Here is a 21,489-nt window from a genome sequence, read left to right on the forward strand (position 1 = left end):
CCTAAATGAGGCCTAAGAAAGACTCTTCCACCGTACCAAAAGCTGCTGTTAAGTCAGGAAGGACCATGACATGATCACCAAAATCAGTTGTCAGAAGAATGTCATTACTAAGTTTTAACAACGCTGACTCAGTGCTGCAGAAGGCTTGAAACCAAACTGAAAAGCCTCAAAGATGTCATGGTCATCCACGGAAGTGTTTAACTGCATAAAAACAATTTTCTCCAAGACTTTTACAAATGGGCCTAAAATTAGCCGATACAGAATGGCCCAGACCATGCTACTTAATCACAAGTTGAACCACAGCATATTAAAAAATTTGTAGACACCACACCAGAAGACAGGCTGTTATTGATTATGCTAACAATTGACTGCCCTATGCAAGAAACAGGGGACAACATCATGGGGGGGAACCGTAAGGCTTGATACATAGGGTAGGACACTCGGTACCCAAAACTACAATGTACTGAACCTTAGCCACTCGTTTATTGGTTGCAGACCTGGCTGTGATAAGTGAATTTATAAAATGTAGGATTATTTAATTATAAATGGAGTATTTTCGTAGTTATAGGATATAGGAAACCTCTTTACGACCTTCTAAATGCAATTGTTAACATTATTAGAGCTGTGTATACATGAGATAACAACCCTATAGTCACCCTTACAGTCGTATTACCCAATATAGTTGATACACTAAGAGAAAATAAGACATACAATATAAGACTTATGCTGGTGTCTGTTGCTGTAAATGTGTTTCGATGCTTGGGGAGCGGAGTAGGAAGTGGACAGGAAGTGATGTCAGAGGTTCAGAGTTGAATTGTGGCTTGACTTGGGTTACGGATGCAACAGTAGTCCATGTTAAGGATCATTGTGATGGAGTGAAGCTGCACAATTCAAAGCACAAAGTAGAGAGGCCCTCGTTCTTTCTTAGCATATTGTAAAAAAATATCCCCTTGTTCTGTTTTGAAATACAAAATTCAAATTCCTCATTTATTTCAGTATACCAGATTTGGGCGCCGAAGACCAGGTCGCCCAGGCACCCGCCCTTGACCACCACCCAACACACCACCCATGCACGGGACCATTATGCTTGCCCCCGAAGGTGGTGGGTCTACGAGGGAGAGATCCCGTGTGGCTTCTTCGGGCTGGGCCCGGCCGGGCTCCACGGGTGGAGGCCCGACCCCCTTCCCCCTTCCCTGGGCCTGGCTCCAGGGTGAGGCTCCAATATCCCACTTCTGGGTAAAGTGTAGTTCCTTCTCTTTGTGGTCATCATAAGGGTCTTCTGAATCACTCTTGGTCTGTCTCGTCACCTCTGGGAGACCCTACCAGGGGCATATAGCCCCAGACAACATAGCTCCTCGGATCACTCGGGCACTCAAAGGTGGTGATTCACGGAGGGCCCCGGGGCAGACCTCGGACACACTGGAGGGATTATGTCTCACAGCTGGCCTGGGAACACCTTGGTGTCCTCCTGGTGGAACTGGAGGAGGTGGGCTTCCCTACCGAGACTGCTGCCATGGATGGATGGATTTCAGTATAATTACATGATATTCTGTATTATAAATGATATTATTATGTTACCCCACCTTTCGCCCAAAGTCAGCTGGGAATGGCTCCAGCATACCACCTCAACCCATGAGGATTAACCGGCACAGAAAATTACCGAATTATATTATTTTGTGAAAATAAGTACAAATTGGCTTCTCAGAATGAACTTCAAGCAAACCTACCTTGAATACACCTCGACATACAAGATGACACACAAGATCTGCTGTGTTCTTCTGAGGGCATTGTTGATACAAGAATATTCAGGAGTCACTACGACTGCCGACTACGAAACATTCCTACATGTTGGCAGGTCTACACTAATACTGAAAGTCCTCCCTGCCTCAGTCAACCATGACTGCCTTGTGATAATAAAAAGTACACAAATCTTGCATACACAAATTCCATCCCCCATCCGTGCTAAGCAGTGGATCTCCGGCAATCCTAGCTCTACACCTCAGCACACTTTGTTGTACTTCCTTCTCAAACAACACAGGTGATACCTGTAATTTTGATGAGTAAAATCTCTGTTTGTCTAAATGTAAATAAAAACAGTGTCTTCTCCTGGAAACCCTGCTGCTTAACTGGCATATGTGGCAGTTTTAATCACAAATGCAATCAGCCATACAGATCTCAGCAAGGATTACAATATATGAGATATCAATAAGTTGATCTCAATAGCTCAACATACACTCAGCCTGCCGGGCTGCAAAGTGCAACTGAGCCAGTTGAAGCATACAGTATAGTACACACAGACTTGCATGCATGTCACAATGTGTACGCTTGTCTCTATCATTCCACATTATCACCTGAGGCAACTTCGACGCAAGCCATGCGTTAACGCAAAATCTACTGAGGCCTAATTGAAAATGACTTTGGAAATTACCACACCAAGATCGGGGAGGTAGTGTTTGCAGGTTTCAATTGGGAAGTCAGTAAAACACATGGGAGTTGAGGTTGCTGAAGCAAGAAAAAGACAGTATAATGGAACCTCCAAAGACTGAGCACTGCATGCCAAAGTCTGTCTCCCAATAGATTAAGAAATGTGTTTGTGTGTATGAGTCTGTGTGAGTATACATGTCTTGTATTGTTGTTTGTCTGCGTTACTGGGAGACAGTGAAAGAAAAAAGATTCAAGCAAGTCATGTGTGAAGCTAACACACACTTGCTAAAATATTTACTTTGAGGAAAGGGATGTGGGGAAGCGCGGTGGGGTCACTCACCGACACCTCTATCGCTCACCCCATTGGAGCTGGGGTCCCGATGCAGCTGGGGGCACATACGTAAAGGGATCCACATCTAAAGGTTGACCTCTGCTTGTGCTCGTTTTGGATGGCACCTCATTGCTGGATGTGAGGGCTCTGGGTCATTGGACTGGCTGGGTTGCTTTAGGGATTTGCGCAAGGGAGTCCTGGTTGGACCTGTCTCCCCAAGCTCCCACTGGAGGTTCTCCTGGTGGGGGTGGTCGGGAGCATACGTATGCCACCTTTGGCTTATGCCACGGACACCATCGTGGCATTGGTGTGTGTGGTAGGGATTGGGCCTCTCTGGTATGTAGAGGGATGCCTGTGTCTCTGGCAACTGGGCTCTGGGTCCACAAGCCCTGCAAATGGTGGCTTATGTGGGTCCTCCTTCATATGTTTCTTAGGGCCTGAGCACTAAGACCCATCGGTTGTGTGAAGGCCCCATTGTCTGCATTCATGGATGATTAAGGACATTTTCACATCAGAGGATTTTTACACTTTGATTTAAAGATGAATTATTAAATAGGGCCGCATGGTTAGTCAGGAGATCGGGAAGATCTGGGTTAAAATCTCCGCTTAGGCATCTCTGTGTGGACGTTGCATGTTCTCCCTGTGCATGCGTGGGTTCATGCCCTGGGATTGGCTGGGTGTATCCTGGACTTGCCCGAAGTCAGCAGGGATAGGCTCCAGCATACCACTGCGATCTATATCTTATATATATATATATCTTATATATATATACAGTGAAGAAAATAAGTATTTGAACACCCTGCTATTTTGCTATTTCTCCCACTTAGAAATCATGGAGGGGTCTGAAATTTTCATCGTAGGTGCATGTCCACTGTGAGAGAGATAAACTAAAAAGAAAAATCCAGAAATCACAATGCATGATTTTTTAACAATTTATTTGTGTGATACAGCTGCAAATAAGTATTTGAACACCTGAGAAAATGAATGTTAATATTTGGTACAGTAGCCTTTGTTTGCTATTACAGAGGTCAAACGTTTCCTGTAGTTTTTCACCAGGTTTGCACACACTGCAGGAGGGATCTTGGCCCACTCCTCCACACAGATCTTCTCTAGATCAGTCAGGTTTCTGGGCTGTCGCTGAGAAACACAGAGTTTGAGCTCCCTCCAAAGATTTTCGATTGGGTTCAGGTCTGGAGACTGGCTGGGCCATGCTAGAACCTTGATATGCTTCTTACGGAGCCACTCCTTGGTTTTCCTGGCTGTGTGCTTCGGGTCGTTGTCGTGTTGGAAGACCCAGCCACGACCCATCTTCAATGCTCTGACAGAGGGAAGGAGGTTGTTCCCCAAAATCTCACAATACACGGCCCCAGTCATCCTCTCTTTAATGCAGTGCACTCGTCCTGTCCCATGTGCAGAAAAACACCCCCAAAGCATGATGCTACCACCCCCATGCTTCACAGTAGGGATGGTGTTCTCTTTGGGAGTAGGGATTGTACTCTTCATTCTTCTTCCTCCAAACACGCTTATTGGAATTATGACCAAAAAGTTCTATTTTGGTCTCATCTGACCATAAAACTTTCTCCCATGACTCCTCTGTATCATCCAAATGGTCATATGCAAACTTAAGACGGGCCTTGACATGTGCTGGTTTAAGCAGGGGAACCTTTCGTGCCATGCATGATTTCACATCATGACGTCTTAGTGTATTACCTACAGTAACCTTGGAAACGGTGGTCCCAGCTCTTTTCAGGTCATTGACCAAGTCCTGTCGTGTAGTTCTGGGCTGATTCCTCACCTTTCTTAAAATCATTGAGACCCCACGAGGTGATATCTTGCATGGGGCTCCACTCCGATTGAGATTGACCGTCATGTTTAGCTTCTTCCATTTTCTAATGATAGCTCCAACAGTGGACCTTTTTTCACCAAGCTGCTTGGTAATTGCTCCGTAGCCCTTTCCAGCCTTGTGGAGGTGTACAATTTTGTCTCTGGTGTCTTTGGACAGCTCTTTGGTCTTCGCCATGTTACAAGTTAAAGTCTTACTGATTGTATGGGGTGGACAGGTGTCTTTATGCAGCTAACGACCTCAAACAGGTGCATCTGATTCAGGATGATACATGGAGTGCAGGTGGACTTCTAATGGGCAGACTAACAGGTCTTTCAGGGTCAGAATTCTAGATGATACACAGGTGTTCAAATACTTATTAGCAGCTGTATCACACAAATAAATTGTTAAAAAATCATGCATTGTGATTTCTGGATTTTTCTTTTTAGTTTATCTCTCTCACAGTGGACATGCACCTACGATGAAAAATTCAGACCCCTCCATGATTTCTAAGTGGGAGAAATAGCAAAATAGCAGGGTGTTCAAATACTTATTTTCTTCACTGTATATATATATATATATTGGATATATGGAGTAATCAAATATCACGCTGTGTCACATGTGTCAGAAGCACCGCCCTCAAATGTTTAATAATTACTTCCTGCAACCTGTTTCACCAATCTCCAGGAAATGCAGCAAACATGCACATTATGACACACAAAGGATGCACAAAAAAGTATTTTATGATCCAAGATTGAAATAAAGGAAGTCACCCATTTGGGGAGACTTCCAGCAGTCGTACTTCAACAAACTCCTCTGAGGGAATCCGACTGAAATGAGTTTTAAGGCTTCAGGCCGTTCTATAAAATGTGGGAAGATCCTTTGATGACTCGCAAACAATATAAAACTCAAATCCATGCTGCTTCAGGTTTGGGGCAGCACCTACCGACCTGACTGCTTCTACATGTGAAAAAAATGTACTATTTCTACTTTACCAGATAATAATAATGGATTACATGAGATATAAGAATTTTCAAGGTATCCAAAGCGTTTCACATTGAAGTGAACCCACTATTCATTCACTCCTTAGTCTCACACTGGTGGTGGTAAGCTATATCTGTCCTGATGGAAATATGGCTGCTTATGGTCTCTCAGACCAAATCTTCTCTCCCATTCATACACCAGTGTGTACACCTAAACCGTCCAAAAAGTAAATTGCATGATTAACTGTAAAAGCCGGCGGTCAAGTGGTTAGCATGCAGACCTCACAGCTAGGAGACCAGGGTTCAATTCCACCCTCGGCCATCTCTGTGTGGAGTTTGCATGTTCTCCCCGTGCAAGCGTTGGTTTTCTCCGGGTACTCCGGTTTCCTCCCACATTCCAAAAACATGCTAGGTTAATTGGCGACTCCAAATTGTCCATAGGTATGAATGTGAGTGTGAATGGTTGTTTGTCTATATGTGCCCTGTGATTTGCTAGCGACCAGTCCAGGGTGTACCCTGCCTCTTGCCCAAAGACAGCTGGGATAGGCTCCAGCACCCCCGCGACCCTCGTGAGGAAAAAGCAGTAGAAAAAGAATGAATGAATGAACTGTAAAAGCAATATGCATGGCTATTCCTGGAATGTAAAGAAAAATGACCACAGAATACACACAATAAGGCACATACCACAGGCAAAGTGAAAGAGTACAGCAGAAGGGGGAAAATGGTCTCAATATCCCTCATTCAGTATGTTTCCATGCACTAAATTAGTCAGATTACTGAAATTATTTCTTCCTCCAGTTTGCACACCTCAGTGTGACATACCTGTTTATATGCACTACATTAACTGTCTGCCTCTCAAAACGCTAGATGGCGCTTATGCTAATTTCAGAACGAGTAAATGTTTGGCTTTTCCTGTTGACCTGTTAGATCACATATAAACAAGCATCTTGGCTCAGTGTTGTCAAATCCGCTTATTAGAAGTGACTTTTTAAAATCGCTTACAAATTCCCAAGCTGGAAAAAAATAAGCTGGCCGCTGGTTTCTTTTGTGAGACCTGGCAACATTCCTCAACAAATATGCATGAGAAAGAAGCGATCATGCAAATCAATTACCTGCCAGACAAAACCGCTACCCTTGATTCAATTTATGGCAAACATCTTGACCTTGATAGTTAGCAGTTTGGACAGAAAAAATACGGGTCGCCACAGTGTAATGGCTACTTTTTTTTTTTTTTACATCTCAAAGCACGGCTGTTCGGCTTCTTCCCGCCATATGTACACGTATTAGCTTGAACAGTCACAAGCAACAACCATATGAACACATATTAGCTCCAATAGCTCCTAACAATATGCATACAGCAAACAATTTGGGGACATTATTGGGTCTAAACTGCATAATATTTTAGCATTTCAGCCTTTCTTTCACACAGAAAATGAAATCTGGGTGCCCTGAATTTGTATTTTTTTTAAATATGAAAACGCATTGGATGCCATTTTCACTCAGAAACCGCTGTTTTGCAAAACTATGCCATTACCGACGAGACCAGAAGTGATTTTCAATGACAAGTCAACATAATATCTGGATATTTCGACTGACCTAACTCACCCCAGTTGACATTCTCCTGATATTTTGTTATCTTCAAAATGACTCACAGAAGTACTTCCACTTTGTCTGAAGTCTAAATGAGCCTTGGAAAGCAGAAGACGGTGGACTGGTGTGCAGGCATTCTTTCCTCTTCCTTTCCCCCCAGTGATCTGTTCTCGTCTGGATGCAACTATTTGCTAATCAGACACAGTGTGGATGTGGACAGAAAAAAGAAAATTCCCTTGTGGACAGGGCCTTAGCACTTTCACACAATCATGACCAACTTGGCCGCAATTAATTTCAAGTGCATCTCTTCATGTTAATCTGACTTTTAAAAAATCAAACACAATGTATGGCGTTTACATGCATGTTTAAAAGCTATTTTTTATTTTTTTTTCAGCACTTGTGAACATACTGACTGCAAACAGAACTTCTTAAATCTTGCACTGAACACCATTGTTACCGTGGCGGACAAATTTATTGCTGGGGAAATACCCCAAAGGCACAGCTTGGTTGGCACAGAAGGACTGACATTCAAGGATTCCTCTGTGTCAACATTTGTCATGTATCCCACTCACAGCTCCTGTTCTCCATTCAACCTTGACACTGAGTATAGGGATGTATCTTGCTTCCACCCTTTCCATGCTTGCCAGGTACAAGGATGATGCTTTTTCATCAATGAATTATTCATATGAAGTATAAAACTTTTACTATTGCCCCAAGACACGATAACTTTTTCATGGGGTCCAAAAGGACGCTTTATGTTTAAAATGTCCTTTTGACATTCACCCTGTTTTCACTATAAAGTGGCCTGGAACATATATCATGGTGAAATGACCCCTTCCTGAAAAAAAGACAAATCAACCACCATCTGTTTACAATGATTTACAGCGTGTTTATTATTTAATTCTTTGGGTGCCTTTTGGTCGGGTTAAAATTGACTAGAGTCAGTTGCTCTGCTAGTATTGTACCTTTGGTCAAACATAAATGTAGTCCAGGCAAAAAATCCCGATGGACTCTAGTTCTGAGGGAGGCAAGTGTAAACCTTGACCACACCAAAGCAGCAAAAGAACGGATATGTCACTAAATGCTATCACAACCGATGCAACACATAACAAAAAGCTGAGTGAAAATCATGAAAAAAAGTTATATTTAAGAGTAAATAAAGTAAACATAACTGGAACTTTTCGACAAAGCGGTTGTTGCTCTTTACAGTTCAGTGAAGTTGTCAGAAATACAATCCTCTTACGGAACATTCATTCATTAATTTTTTACCGCTTATCCTCAGAAGGGTCGCGGGGGTTGCTGGAGCCTATTCCAGCTGTCTTCAGGCGAGAGGCGGGATACACCCTGGACTGGTGGCCAGCCAATCACAGGGCACATTTTGACAAACAACCATTCACACTCACATTCATACCAATGGACAATTTGGAGTGGCCAATTAACCTAGCATGTTTTTGGAATGCGGGAGGAAACCGGAGTACCCGGAGAAAACCCACGCATGCACGGGGAGGAAATGCAAAGTCCACACAGAGATGGCGGAAGGTGGAATCGAACTCGGTCTCCTATCTGTGCGGCCGGCGCGCGAACCATAAGGTTGCTGTGCAGCCACAAATTAAGTTTCGGTGTTTCTACATCCTGTTTTTTGTGTCTAAGGGCTCTAATAATGTTAAAAAAATGTATTTAAAAAGTCATCAACAAAATATTTGATAATGAAGCCTACTTTGCAGAACTTTACTTATCTCGGTTGGGTTTGGATTCATCGCAATTCATCGCAATAAAGAGTCACCGTACGTACTTGCATTTTTCCTCCAGTCCTAACTTTATTTCACATGTGCATCAACAATGGTGGAGGAGGTGTTAGCGCATAGGCATATGTGACTGGCAAACAGTAGTAACACAACAGATGAGCATCTTAAGAGTATTTGAAGGCAAATTAACCGAATATTCCTCAATGACCGAATGAGGCTGATGGGAAAAAAATATTTCTGTACATGCAATTGTGCATTCATGACAAAAAGACCTTCCCTGAAGATTCTGCTTTTTTTCCAAACATGTTATAACAGAGGGTTTTGAAACAAACTTTTTTAGTGACGTCTGCCATAGTTCCTTGACATTATACTCAGTGTTATTTTTCAATGCAGACTCGATACCTTCATTCTTATCCTTTTCTGTCAACTTAATAGTTGCATGTTGGGAATTCACTACTCTCAAATATTTATCAGTAACACAAGTTGTTGACTTGATGAAGTAGGAGCTGTAAAAGCCACACTGAAAATATAAGAATCCTGTGCATGCTCAGAATGTTTTTTGTTTGATTGTATGCTCATTTCACAGTGGGAATCTTTTGCAACAGCACAGGAGTAAATATACATACCTTTGTCACTTTTTCAAGTGGAAAAAAAGCACTCTCCTGGAAGGTGAGTGGGAGTCATCCGAGGCGACTCAACAGAACCTTTATCTGCTACCTTTCTTCTTTCTGATAAGCAGCTCCAGAGCCCATCAAGTATAACTTAAAACTCTGACATGTGAAAGTGAAGTTCCACAGAGGTAAGAAAGTGAACAAGAGGTAAATGAATAATAATGTTTTGCCTAGCTTTGCTCAAACTTTCTTCATATTCGCACATTCCCTGGCAGACTATTTGGCAACATTCTCATCTCTAATCTGAAGAGACCAGGAACACTTTGTGTGTGCAGTAGGAGGATGCCAGGTACTCAGCCCGGTACCCATGCCACCAACTACATCACCAGCCACCACCAGGTTACCATCCAAAATGGTGCATCAGAAAGTTGTCCGTCATGACTGTAAGTGCCTGATTTCTGGTAAGCACTTCAAAACTTCTGGCAACCTGTAAGTATTGACAAACATATGAAAAATTTTGAAAAAACATAAGGTTCTGACAGTCCAGTTTTTCTTTAAAAAGAAAATTTGTATCTATATAAAACATGTCCCGAGTCTAATTGTAAAACATTAGCAAGAATGAATTTTATCTTTTCCGGTTTAAATTTATCCCGGATGCGTTCTTTCAGCACATGCTCAGATATGACGTAACACGCAGCTCGAGATGTTCCTCACTTTTAAAAATAGAGGTGAGCAATCAGCACTAGACTGCTGTGGAAAGTTTGGTTTTGATCCAAACTTTGAAAGAACTGAACATAATTTCAAGACGGGGTGGACTAAAAACGTGCAATACGGAGTTATTCCAACAATTAAAATAAAAAATTGGGGAAGTCGGTATCATGTGACGTTGATGTTTACGTTTTACTGCGCATGCTCCATTGACTATTCTGTTTGATGATGGTGGTGCATGTAGACCAGAGATTGGAATATTCCTTTCCATGTATACCATTGTTTTCGGAAAAGTCAATTCAAAATTCAAATCAGAAGATTCCATTTGTCTGATTTGAATTTTGAATTGACTTTTCCGAAAACAATGGAAATACAAAAAACTCCTCATGTAAACTTGGCTAATGTTTCTGTCATCACCTGCTGATATTTTCCTTGGTCTACTCGTTCCAGGTCTGTTACCAGTGGTTTCTTTCTTCAGGAAATGCTAAATGTTTGGGCTGGCTATGACCAATGACCAATTTGTGCAAAGATTCTTATTGAGTGTCCACATTCTCTGAGATACACGCTTGCTTGTTTTTTCACCCATAGATAGCTCTTTGGTTTTTATATTGTTTTCACCCCTTAATGTAGTCTATACAGGCAAAACCAACCTATACCCAATATGAAACTGGGCATAGACATTCTATGCTATTTTTAAATAAGCAACGTAAAAGGACACACCAGGTAAACAAAATACACCTGTCAGTCACATGTTCCAATACTATTTCAAGAAATGGGTGTGCTCAAAAAACAAAAGATGTGCATCAGATCCAGATTTAAACAGCTGGAAATAAAGAAACAGACATGTTGCTCTCCGGTGTCATCATAATTTTTCGATGCCGTAGTGTATGTTTTCAGTGTACAGCAAATATAAAGGAAGACACCTTAGTGTTCCAACACTATTTGTGTTCCTACAGGTCAAAATGATCTGACACATTTATAGGTTAAATAAAAGGCAAATAAAGTAAAGAAACAAAATAGTCTTTTTTTATTTTCAAAAAGTACATATAATATACATGCCATTTTGCTTTGTTTCTTTATAATGCCATTGTTTTTTGTTTCTTTTTCAGTTCCTGCCATGAATTCATTGTGGAAATGTTTATCAAAACAAACAACAAGCTTTCCGTTTGCACTTCAATCTCGGTACACATGATCCGATACCAGCTCCAAACACCATCTTGTTATGGGTTACCAACTTCAGAGCTACTGGATCTGCATAGAAACCAAAATCAACCAGCCGACCTTGCACCGCCAGAACTGATTTCATTTTTAAAACATAATGAAAAACAATTTCATTATATGTACTTTTCGAAAATAACTTTATTTGACTTTTTTTTAAAGATACAAATGTGTCAGATCATTTTGCCTGAACTTGTACTACTTTCTGCTTCCAAATGATCATTTTCCTGTGAGTCATCCTCCGCAGTGTCAGTTACGGTGCTTCAAACAATTATTAATTCCGTCCACCATTTTCATTCATCAAATACGTGCACTACAAAGGTAAATAAATATTTTAACCAACCTAGCTTTTAGGCACATGAACATCAACAGACCTGGGTGGCGATGTACAGATGAGTACTGAAATGCTAATACTTCCATTACCATGTTTATGTTCTAAAATTACTGCTCAATTCTGAATACTTTAATACAGTAGAAAGAAACTATATTATTGAGATAATGGCACATGGTTGGTGGGAATTACTTTCTTCTGCTGGTAAGTGTAATGAGTAAACACTGCGGCACACCGCTCAGTCAGTCAGTCTCAGTTTGTTGAAATATAAAACATAAATGGACCAATGTGGGAATTAGTTTTAATTATGTTTTAATTATTAGGTATTGATAATTCACAATTAATTAAATCTAATTGTGATTTAAATAAAAGAAAACTCAGTAGATGGAGGATCACATTCGCAAATAGAGCTCAATAGAGACTGTAGTTTGTAATGGGGACACTTTGCTTTTTTTACGCTAATACAGTATTTCTTTATATTGTAAGTTTGAAATTGTCCCTCGAGGTTCTGTTCAATTTAGGCTTGCTGCAATGATGGGGTATATAAGGAACCAAGTCCATTTGCCAAAGGTCACAGATATCTTGTGGGTATATCTGATAGTTGAGTATTTATTAGACGCACTGACCTGTAAAATATCACATTGCCTGTGAGAGTACCTGACAAAATGATGCAATTTGAGAGGATGTTCCTCCAAATGACCCCATTCCGACCGCATAGAATAGAAGAAGTCATGGAGTGATGCCACACACTTTAAGACTCGCCTCTTTCACTTTGCCCATTCAGGTTTGCATCACCTTGGACCGAAGCTTTGAGGACCCAAGCGACTCTCGTGCCATGATATACACTCTCTGAGACCAGTTGAAAAATTGCAAGAATTTACATTTTGCACTAACCTTCAAAATGCAAAAAGAAGGAATGGGTGTGAGACAAAAAATAGCATTAAACAAAAACAAGCATTAAACTGAAGGCTGTTCATCGACTGATCAAAGGTTTAAGATCATAGCCCAGAAACCTCTGAAAGACCTCTAAAATAGAATGTGTTCAAAAACAGATGCACTGCACCTTGACGTCAGGGCCAGGAGGCTGGGTGCGCAGTATGTATCCCCACGAGCGGAGATAACTTTTCCGTGTATCGTGTTACGTCCCTACTATATACATTCCTTGCCAGTTTCTGCTTTGGAGTCCAACTTCCGGTGTAACAACCATTTATAACACAACAGGCTTGAACAGACCGCTATAAAATCCTCAACGTTCAAACGGGGAGAACAACAATCTCACAAGGAAACTCATCTAACAAGAACGAAACGCGCAAAAAGTAGAGCAAGTAAACAGTAAACTCAATTCAGCTCAAGGAAAAATACAAGCGGAGCAGCACGAGAAGACATGGCAACAAACCTGCAAAGCATTTTTAGAGTGCTCAGAAACAGCGACAACGTTATAAACTATTTGACTATGAAATCTTCAAGGCAGGTGACCAGTAGACTGAGCAATTCATCAAAGATTACAAATATATTTTGCACTATTTATTGACTGTATATTCAATGCACCCTTTTCAGTGTGAGCAGATATAACATTTAACTGCAGTTACGCAACCAAAGCTTCTTGGCTTAATGACCAGGCGGATGATTCTCTTATGAGCATGTATTTACTCTGAAAACTGCAGAAACTAATTTGATTTTGAAAATTAGGTAGGCTCCCTTCCTTTGATGATGTTGCCGCAGAACTTTTAACAGCTCTCATTGCATACCTGCTATGGGCAATGTGAGCATGGAAAATTACATCAGGATGAAGGCAGATGCACAATCTTCTCAACCCCGTATGTCATTGACTGCCAGATCAGCAATGAGAGTCGGATACCCACGTATTATCTCAAGAGTGTTTGTCCATTGTTGTTTACTTCTCAGGTGACCGCCTCCACATGTTATGCTAAAAAACACAAGAAGCGACAACAACAAGAATTGGTAAAAAAAAAAAAGTCCATTCAATATAAAGTATAACTTTCCTGCAGAACATTGTCATAAAAGCTTGCTTTTCTGACCCTCTCCATGCTCTGTACCCCCACACACTCTGCTTTCTATCAAAGCCTCGTCTTCCTGGACTTCCTGTGGCCTATCGTCTAATACAGTGGTGGTTCTGTCTTGAATGGCGCCCTGTTATACATTGCCACAAATGCTAACTTAAAAAAGTGCACAAATCCTTCAAGTACAACACTTCCTGGCCCAAACTTGAAAAGGTGTTTATTTCACAAGCTCAAGCTCCCCTGAGATTACATTTGACTTAAATCCACAGTTACAAAATCAAAGCTTTCATACAAGAAAAATGGCAGCTTAACGTTAGCTTATTTGATCATATACATTCCATAATGTGGTGAACATAAAGTGATGCAATTGCGCCTGTCACGCCCTGTGGGGGTTCCCAAGTGACAGTTTGGGTTTGAGTTTCCGGTCTGGGTTTTGGTTTCCTTTTTGCACGCTCTTATTTTGTCTCACTTCCTGTTTTGCCTTGTCTCCCTCCGTTGTCTTAGTCACCCACACCTGTCCCTAATTTGAGTGTCTATTTAGTTCAGGTGTGCGCATCTCCCTGTGTGGGATCATTGTTGTTTGTCCGTCAGCTACCTGAGTTGCTTTTTCCTGCTGCTGCAGTTATTGCACGCAATAAACTTTATTTACCTGCTATTGGTCCTGCTCTCTGCATCCTGGGGTCGAACCTTACAGCTCTCGAGCCGAACCGTGACAGCGCCATACCTTTATCTTTGGCCCGTTTCTATTTTTCTGATGGTTTTGACTTTTTTTTCTCAAATCAACAGCACCATTATCATCATCTCATCATCTCCTACCATCACCCAACTAACAGCCAAGGCTAAATATTGACTCCAAATCTCTTTATTTTTATTTCACACACATTATATGTATTAATGGGCCACACATGGCCTGCGGCCCATGTAGTTAGCCCCTGTCTGCTGTAGAGGGACAATCCTCCAGAGGTGGAATTAAAAGGGCTGAACATCTTTGAAGACAAACAGTTATGCTGAGTATATTCACTGTCAGCAATGAATAACTTGCCATTATTTATTGCTGAGATATGACGATGCCTTTGACAAACATGCACATGTTGACAGCTTTTATGGTTTAAGGTCATGATGTTCATTAAAATTGACAGACTGACTGGGCAATACTCTGGCAGGTTGCCAATGCTTTGACCTTTTGCCAAAAGGGTGCATCATTCCATTTTCCTGATGTCATCTCAGTATATCGCAGAGAAACAAATGGCAGAGCAAAACTAACATTTTCTCAGAACAGCTGCAGCTGAGCTGATTTTGGAAAATGGCGGTCCCCCAATGTAGGGTCGTACTTCACTCGCTCTTGGCTCTGCTAAGAACCCATGCAGACTGGGATAGGATTTTATCAAATGGGCACACTTTGATGCCAGTCATTGTGAATCAAGGTAAAGGTTGGAGTTGGTCATAAGATGGGTAGAAGTTGAGGGAACTAAGGAAAGAATGGTATGGGTAGATGACAGGCAAATCAGTGCTGTGTCTGTAGTGATGCTGACTCTTCATTGGTTTGTTGTGGTGAAGTTTGTGGTTTGTTTACTGGTCATTGACTTTGCCACCTTCACCTATGGTCACGAGGGTGACCGAAGGTACAAAATAGCAGCCTTTAAACTTGTCAAAACTCAAAAGCCATTTTGAGCTACAGTATTTTATATCCACAGAGAAACTTCCCAATCTGGGAGCTCAGTAACTCTGGTAAAACCCGGAAGAGTTTGCAGCTGTGGAATCGGAAGAAGAGGTGTTTCCCAGCATTTTTACTGTTTAATGCCTCTTTAATGTGTTAGTATGTATGAATGGCACTCTTAGTAACAATGGTAGTCCAGTTTGAGCCATATTTATTCATTCATTCATTCATTTTCTACCGCTTATCCTCACAAGGCTCGCAGGGGGTGCTGGAGCGTATCCCAGCTGTCTTTGGGCAAGAGGCGGGGTACACCCTGGACTTGTGGCCAGCCAATCACAGGGCACATATAGACAAACAACCATTCACACTCACATTCATACCTATGGACAATTTGGAGTGGCCAATTAACCTAGCATGTTTTTGGAATGTGGGAGGAAACCGGAGTACCCGGAGAAAACCCACGCATGCATGGGGAAAACATGCAAACTCCACACTGAGATTGCCGAGGGTGGAATTGAACCCTGGTTGCCTAGCTGTGAGGTCTGCAGCCCTGAGCCATATTTAATTTAGTAATAATAATAACAATAACATATAAATTGTACTATAGGCACAATGCAATATAATTGCATCTTCGCAATGCAGGACTGTTACATTTTCAAATGGTTGTGGGCCAGGACTTTGACACATATGGTCTTCAGGGTGTTTGGGCTCTCCCTTAGAGATAGGTTAAGAAGCCAGGTAATCCGGAAGGGGCTTAGAATCGAGCTGCTGCTCCCCCACATTGGGTGCCAGATAAATTTCCTCGGCCATCTGGATAGGATGCTTCCCTGGGCACATCCCATCAGGAGGAGGTCCCTCAGAAGACCCAGAAAATGTCAGAGAGGCTGTCCATCAACTAACCTGGGAACGGATGTGGTTCCCCTCTGTGGACAAAGGGGTCAAGGAGAGGGAAATATGGGCCGTGACCGGACTCCACATTAGCAGAACAAGATGACTGGATAGAAGACTCAAACCCACCCATGTACAGTAATATAAACATGACAAAGTACAATGTATTATATTAGAATGCCTGATCATACACCTTGAATGACTGGGTTAGACACCAGGGCATTCCATTCTCTGCCTCGTGTCACATTTAGATGTGATAGGAATTAGGATATTCAAAAGCACTCACCTCCAAAGTGTGCTCTCAGTGACGCTGCCAATGTGAAAGTCATACAACTTGGTGAGAATCAGGATAACCTGTAAACAGAGGGGGTTAACAATCACATTCTTTGTTTTAAGAGGCAATTATCTTCAGCAAAGATATACCTTCTTTATTTCTATACATTATAAACGCTCTTTGTAAACACTGCAGATTTTGTTTTTTGATTGATTGACAAAATGTTACCTTGGTTTTCATACACTCTTTCTTATCTCTTATCTTACAATGTTGTGTAGCAAACTATTGTATTTTACCCTCTGGTACATGGAAGCTTGTGGTATAAGTAGATATACAGTGAAGAAAATAAGTATTTGAACACCCTGCTATTTTGCTATTTCTCCCACTTAGAAATCATGGAGGGGTCTGAAATTTTCATCGTAGGTGCATGTCCACTGTGAGAGATAAACTAAAAAGAAAAATCCAGAAATCACAATGCATGATTTTTTAACAATTTATTTGTGTGATACAGCTGCAAATAAGTATTTGAACACCTGTGTATCATCTAGAATTCTGACCCTGAAAGACCTGTTAGTCTGCCCATTAGAAGTCCACCTGCACTCCATGTATCATCCTGAATCAGATGCACCTGTTTGAGGTCGTTAGCTGCATAAAGACACCTGTCCACCCCATACAATCAGTAAGACTTTAACTTGTAACATGGCGAAGACCAAAGAGCTGTCCAAAGACACCAGAGACAAAATTGTACACCTCCACAAGGCTGGAAAGGGCTACGGAGCAATTACCAAGCAGCTTGGTGAAAAAAGGTCCACTGTTGGAGCTATCATTAGAAAATGGAAGAAGCTAAACATGACGGTCAATCTCAATCGGAGTGGAGCCCCATGCAAGATATCACCTCGTGGGGTCTCAATGATTCTAAGAAAGGTGAGGAATCAGCCCAGAACTACACGACAGGACTTGGTCAATGACCTGAAAAGAGCTGGGACCACCGTTTCCAAGGTTACTGTAGGTAATACACTAAGACGTCATGATGTGAAATCATGCATGGCACGAAAGGTTCCCCTGCTTAAACCAGCACATGTCAAGGCCCGTCTTAAGTTTGCATATGACCATTTGGATGATACAGAGGAGTCATGGGAGAAAGTTTTATGGTCAGATGAGACCAAAATAGAACTTTTTGGTCATAATTCCAATAAGCGTGTTTGGAGGAAGAAGAATGAAGAGTACAATCCGAAGAACACCATCCCTACTGTGAAGCATGGGGGTGGTAGCATCATGCTTTGGGGGTGTTTTTCTGCACATGGGACAGGACGAGTGCACTGCATTAAAGAGAGGATGACTGGGGCCGTGTATTGTGAGATTTTGGGGAACAACCTCCTTCCCTCTGTCAGAGCATTGAAGATGGGTCGTGGCTGGGTCTTCCAACACGACAACGACCCGAAGCACACAGCCAGGAAAACCAAGGAGTGGCTCCGTAAGAAGCATATCAAGGTTCTAGCATGGCCCAGCCAGTCTCCAGACCTGAACCCAATCGAAAATCTTTGGAGGGAGCTCAAACTCCGTGTTTCTCAGCGACAGCCCAGAAACCTGACTGATCTAGAGAAGATCTGTGTGGAGGAGTGGGCCAAGATCCCTCCTGCAGTGTGTGCAAACCTGGTGAAAAACTACAGGAAACGTTTGACCTCTGTAATAGCAAACAAAGGCTACTGTACCAAATATTAACATTCATTTTCTCAGGTGTTCAAATACTTATTTGCAGCTGTATCACACAAATAAATTGTTAAAAAATCATGCATTGTGATTTCTGGATTTTTCTTTTTAGTTTATCTCTCTCACAGTGGACATGCACCTACGATGAAAATTTCAGACCCCTCCATGATTTCTAAGTGGGAGAAATAGCAAAATAGCAGGGTGTTCAAATACTTATTTTCTTCACTGTATGTGTGATCCAGCACTGCACCAAATCCGGTGATACTTAGTTGAAACAATACTACCATATCCTCTGGCAAAGGTACATTCATTTGGCAAACTCAAATGAGAAAACAAACAAATACAATCAGAGGAAAAAAGCTTTTAACACTCAAAGTCCTTCTTTGCCATATCCTAATTCACAATGTGTGCTAAAAAATCTGATCTAATAAACATTTGCTGTATTTAAGAAGGATTAGCATGAGCAGCACTACCTCGAAGCTTTCGGGCAGTCCTGGAAACACATTGTTACTTCAAAGATACACAAGAAACATATAAGATTGTTTGATGAAGATTTATTCATTTCAATTGATGCTTTGTAGCTTTTCTGGTAAACAACATGCAAGAATTATTTTTGCTTGCAGAAGAATGTTTGAGAAGCTTTAGTACTCATTGTGGGTGCAATATTTGGAAGGGAGCCATGAGAATGCTCATGGTAACAATGGTTACCAAAGGCAAGTTGCCAGGTAAATCATTGTTTAGGGAAAAGGGGACAGAAATGTATATACCATTCTGGACAGAGGAGACATATGGTCTGAAAGAGGATCTAGTCAAGGTTGAAAAACCATTAACAGAGGGGGAGGTCTGTGACACCACCCCTGCCCCGCATGCAATAGTGTCCTTTCATCCCTTGCTAAAATATTCAATCATTTACCCTCTAAAAAATAACAAACATTACACAGCCACCGGCCATTGTTAGAATTGAATGGAATGCAAATGACAGTGATTCCACTCAAATGGCTGCCATTGGCTGGCAGAGTCCTGCTGGAAAAAAACAGCATAGAACAGCATAGGTTTTGTGTTTTCATGTTGGTGTGCATACGTTGTGTTTTCGTGCTGGTTTGGGGTGCCAGTATACCAGCAAGACCAGCATAAGTTGTGTTTTCCTGCTGGTAGCTGGTCTGGAGACCAGCATACTGAAACAACGAAAACACAACATAGTATGCTGGTCTATGCTGGCAGCTGGTCTATGCTCACCAGGGAGTTAACTTTTTTGCACCCCAAAAGAGTGAAACTGTTCTTGTTTGGGCAGGTCTCTACCTTAGGGCATAAGTGCCACCCCCTCATACCAGTAACAGCTACCAGCATGACCAGTGTAGACCAGCATACGTTGTGTTTTCGTGCTGGTATGCTGGTCTCCAGACTGGTGAAATGTCATCTAATTGTTTCAATACCCTGATAATACAATAACCTAAATGAATGATAATATTCAAAGGTTGAAAATGTAGTGCCCTTCGACACTTGCCATGTGTTTGGTTGTTCTTTGTATTGCAGGAGCATCTATATACATATAATACAGATGTGTATTTTACACAAATTTGTCACAAACTAGACAGGACCTTTCTAGAAGAAGATACTTCTACTTAATACATGCTGTTTGCATTCGTTAGGTCCCAAACATGTTTGTGTACTGTTTTCCTTCCCAGACTAAATAGTTTCTGCCCTTCTTCATTAGTGTCCATGTCGGTTATGAGGACATCCCTCCCAGCTTGTGTTTCTAAAAAACAACCTGACAACCCTGACATGATTCATAAAGCTGGGAGCGGACACAAAAGCTTTTGGGCCTTGACTCATCTGGAAGACATCAGCAACACACTTAAGTTATGACGAGAAGAAGAACCTAAGAAGAACCTCTATCCCTTAAGACATGAAATACCTGTGTACCAGGACTTTTTACCTCGTTCATTGCTGCACCTGAAGTAGTCTTCTACTTCTATTTGACTTTCAAAGGCCCAGCAAGACAATAGACAATATGCAGTTGCTATTCACTAGATCCTTACATGGTTCTGGTATGTGGCCAAGTATTAAATAGATATAGAATTATATTGATCTACTCAAAAACACATCTTGCCATATAATAAATTATATAATTACTGTATATTAAATGTGCATTTCTATATTAGATTTATGATGGCACTATATAATTCAAGTAGGGCTTTGCTATTCACAGGTTACATCCCGTGACTACATACGGATAGTAGTTGAGAAGCAAGTAAAAGTGTCTATTCAGCCTGAACTAGGATACTGCATTGAGGCGCCACTGAACGCTACGCTGTCTCACTCCTCCCCCCTCTAAACTCTCCTGCTTAGCACTCTCCTCCTATTTTGGATCGACAAAAGTTCATTCACTCATTCATTTTCTACCACTTATTGTCACAAAGTTTGCGGGGTGCTGGAGCCTATCCCAGCTGTCTTCGGGTCAGAGGCGAGGTACACTGGTGGCCAGCCAATCACAGGGCACATATAGACAAACAACCATTCACACTCACATTCATACCTATGGACAATTTGGAGTGGCTAATTAACCTAGCATGTTTTTGGAATGTGGGAGGAAACCAGAGTACCCGGAGAAAACCCACACATGCACAGGGAGAACATGCAAACACCACACAGAGATGGCCGAGGGTGGAATCGAACTCGGGTCTCTGAGCTGTGTGGCTTGCGCGCTAACCACCTCTACAAAAGTGACTGTTGTAATTATTCGATTCGGTTCCAAAAAATTCCATGTCTCACTTCAGCTTTTCTTTTTTTTTTCCACAACGGAGGAAGCTAAATGTTAAGCTAAATGTAGGTTCAAAATGTAAATATGCGCCACACACTTATTAAATGCACTTTAATCATAACATTTATGCATATCATGATGTGAAGGTCTTCAGGCTAACGCTATCACACTTCCATCTGTTGTGGCACATCCTCCATCTATCGCTACAGCAGCTAGTAGCGGTACGTGGGTCTGCTGCTCTGTAAGCCAGCTGGGTCGACTAGCTGCCGTTTCTCCTAAATAATCCACACTTCTTGCCTGTTGTTATTCCACTAACGATTTACCATCCGATATTCTATGTTGCCTAAATTTAAAAAAAAGCAATAAAAATTGCTAAATGAAGTTCAATACAAATATAAGGTATTCAGGTGATGAA

The 21,489-nt window shown here is 41.6% G+C and overlaps 1 protein-coding gene across 2 annotated transcripts in view; it reads right to left on the minus strand.

Annotated features, from left to right (window-relative positions):
• Nucleotides 1-21,489, minus strand: part of sorcs3a (sortilin related VPS10 domain containing receptor 3a) — a 175,220-nt gene that overhangs the window by 80,099 nt on the left and 73,632 nt on the right. For both annotated transcript variants that reach the window (XM_058086792.2, XM_078793390.1), the window contains exon 2: nucleotides 16,616-16,683. In XM_058086792.2, the coding sequence (XP_057942775.2) occupies nucleotides 16,616-16,683 (68 nt within the window). The remainder of the gene's footprint in view (nucleotides 1-16,615; nucleotides 16,684-21,489) is intronic.

The sequence above is a fragment of the Doryrhamphus excisus genome, linkage group LG9 (assembly GCF_037039965.1).
Source record: "Doryrhamphus excisus strain RoL-2023G ecotype Guam linkage group LG9, RoL_Dexc_Guam_v1.1, whole genome shotgun sequence".
Lineage (NCBI taxonomy): Eukaryota > Metazoa > Chordata > Actinopteri > Syngnathiformes > Syngnathidae > Doryrhamphus > Doryrhamphus excisus.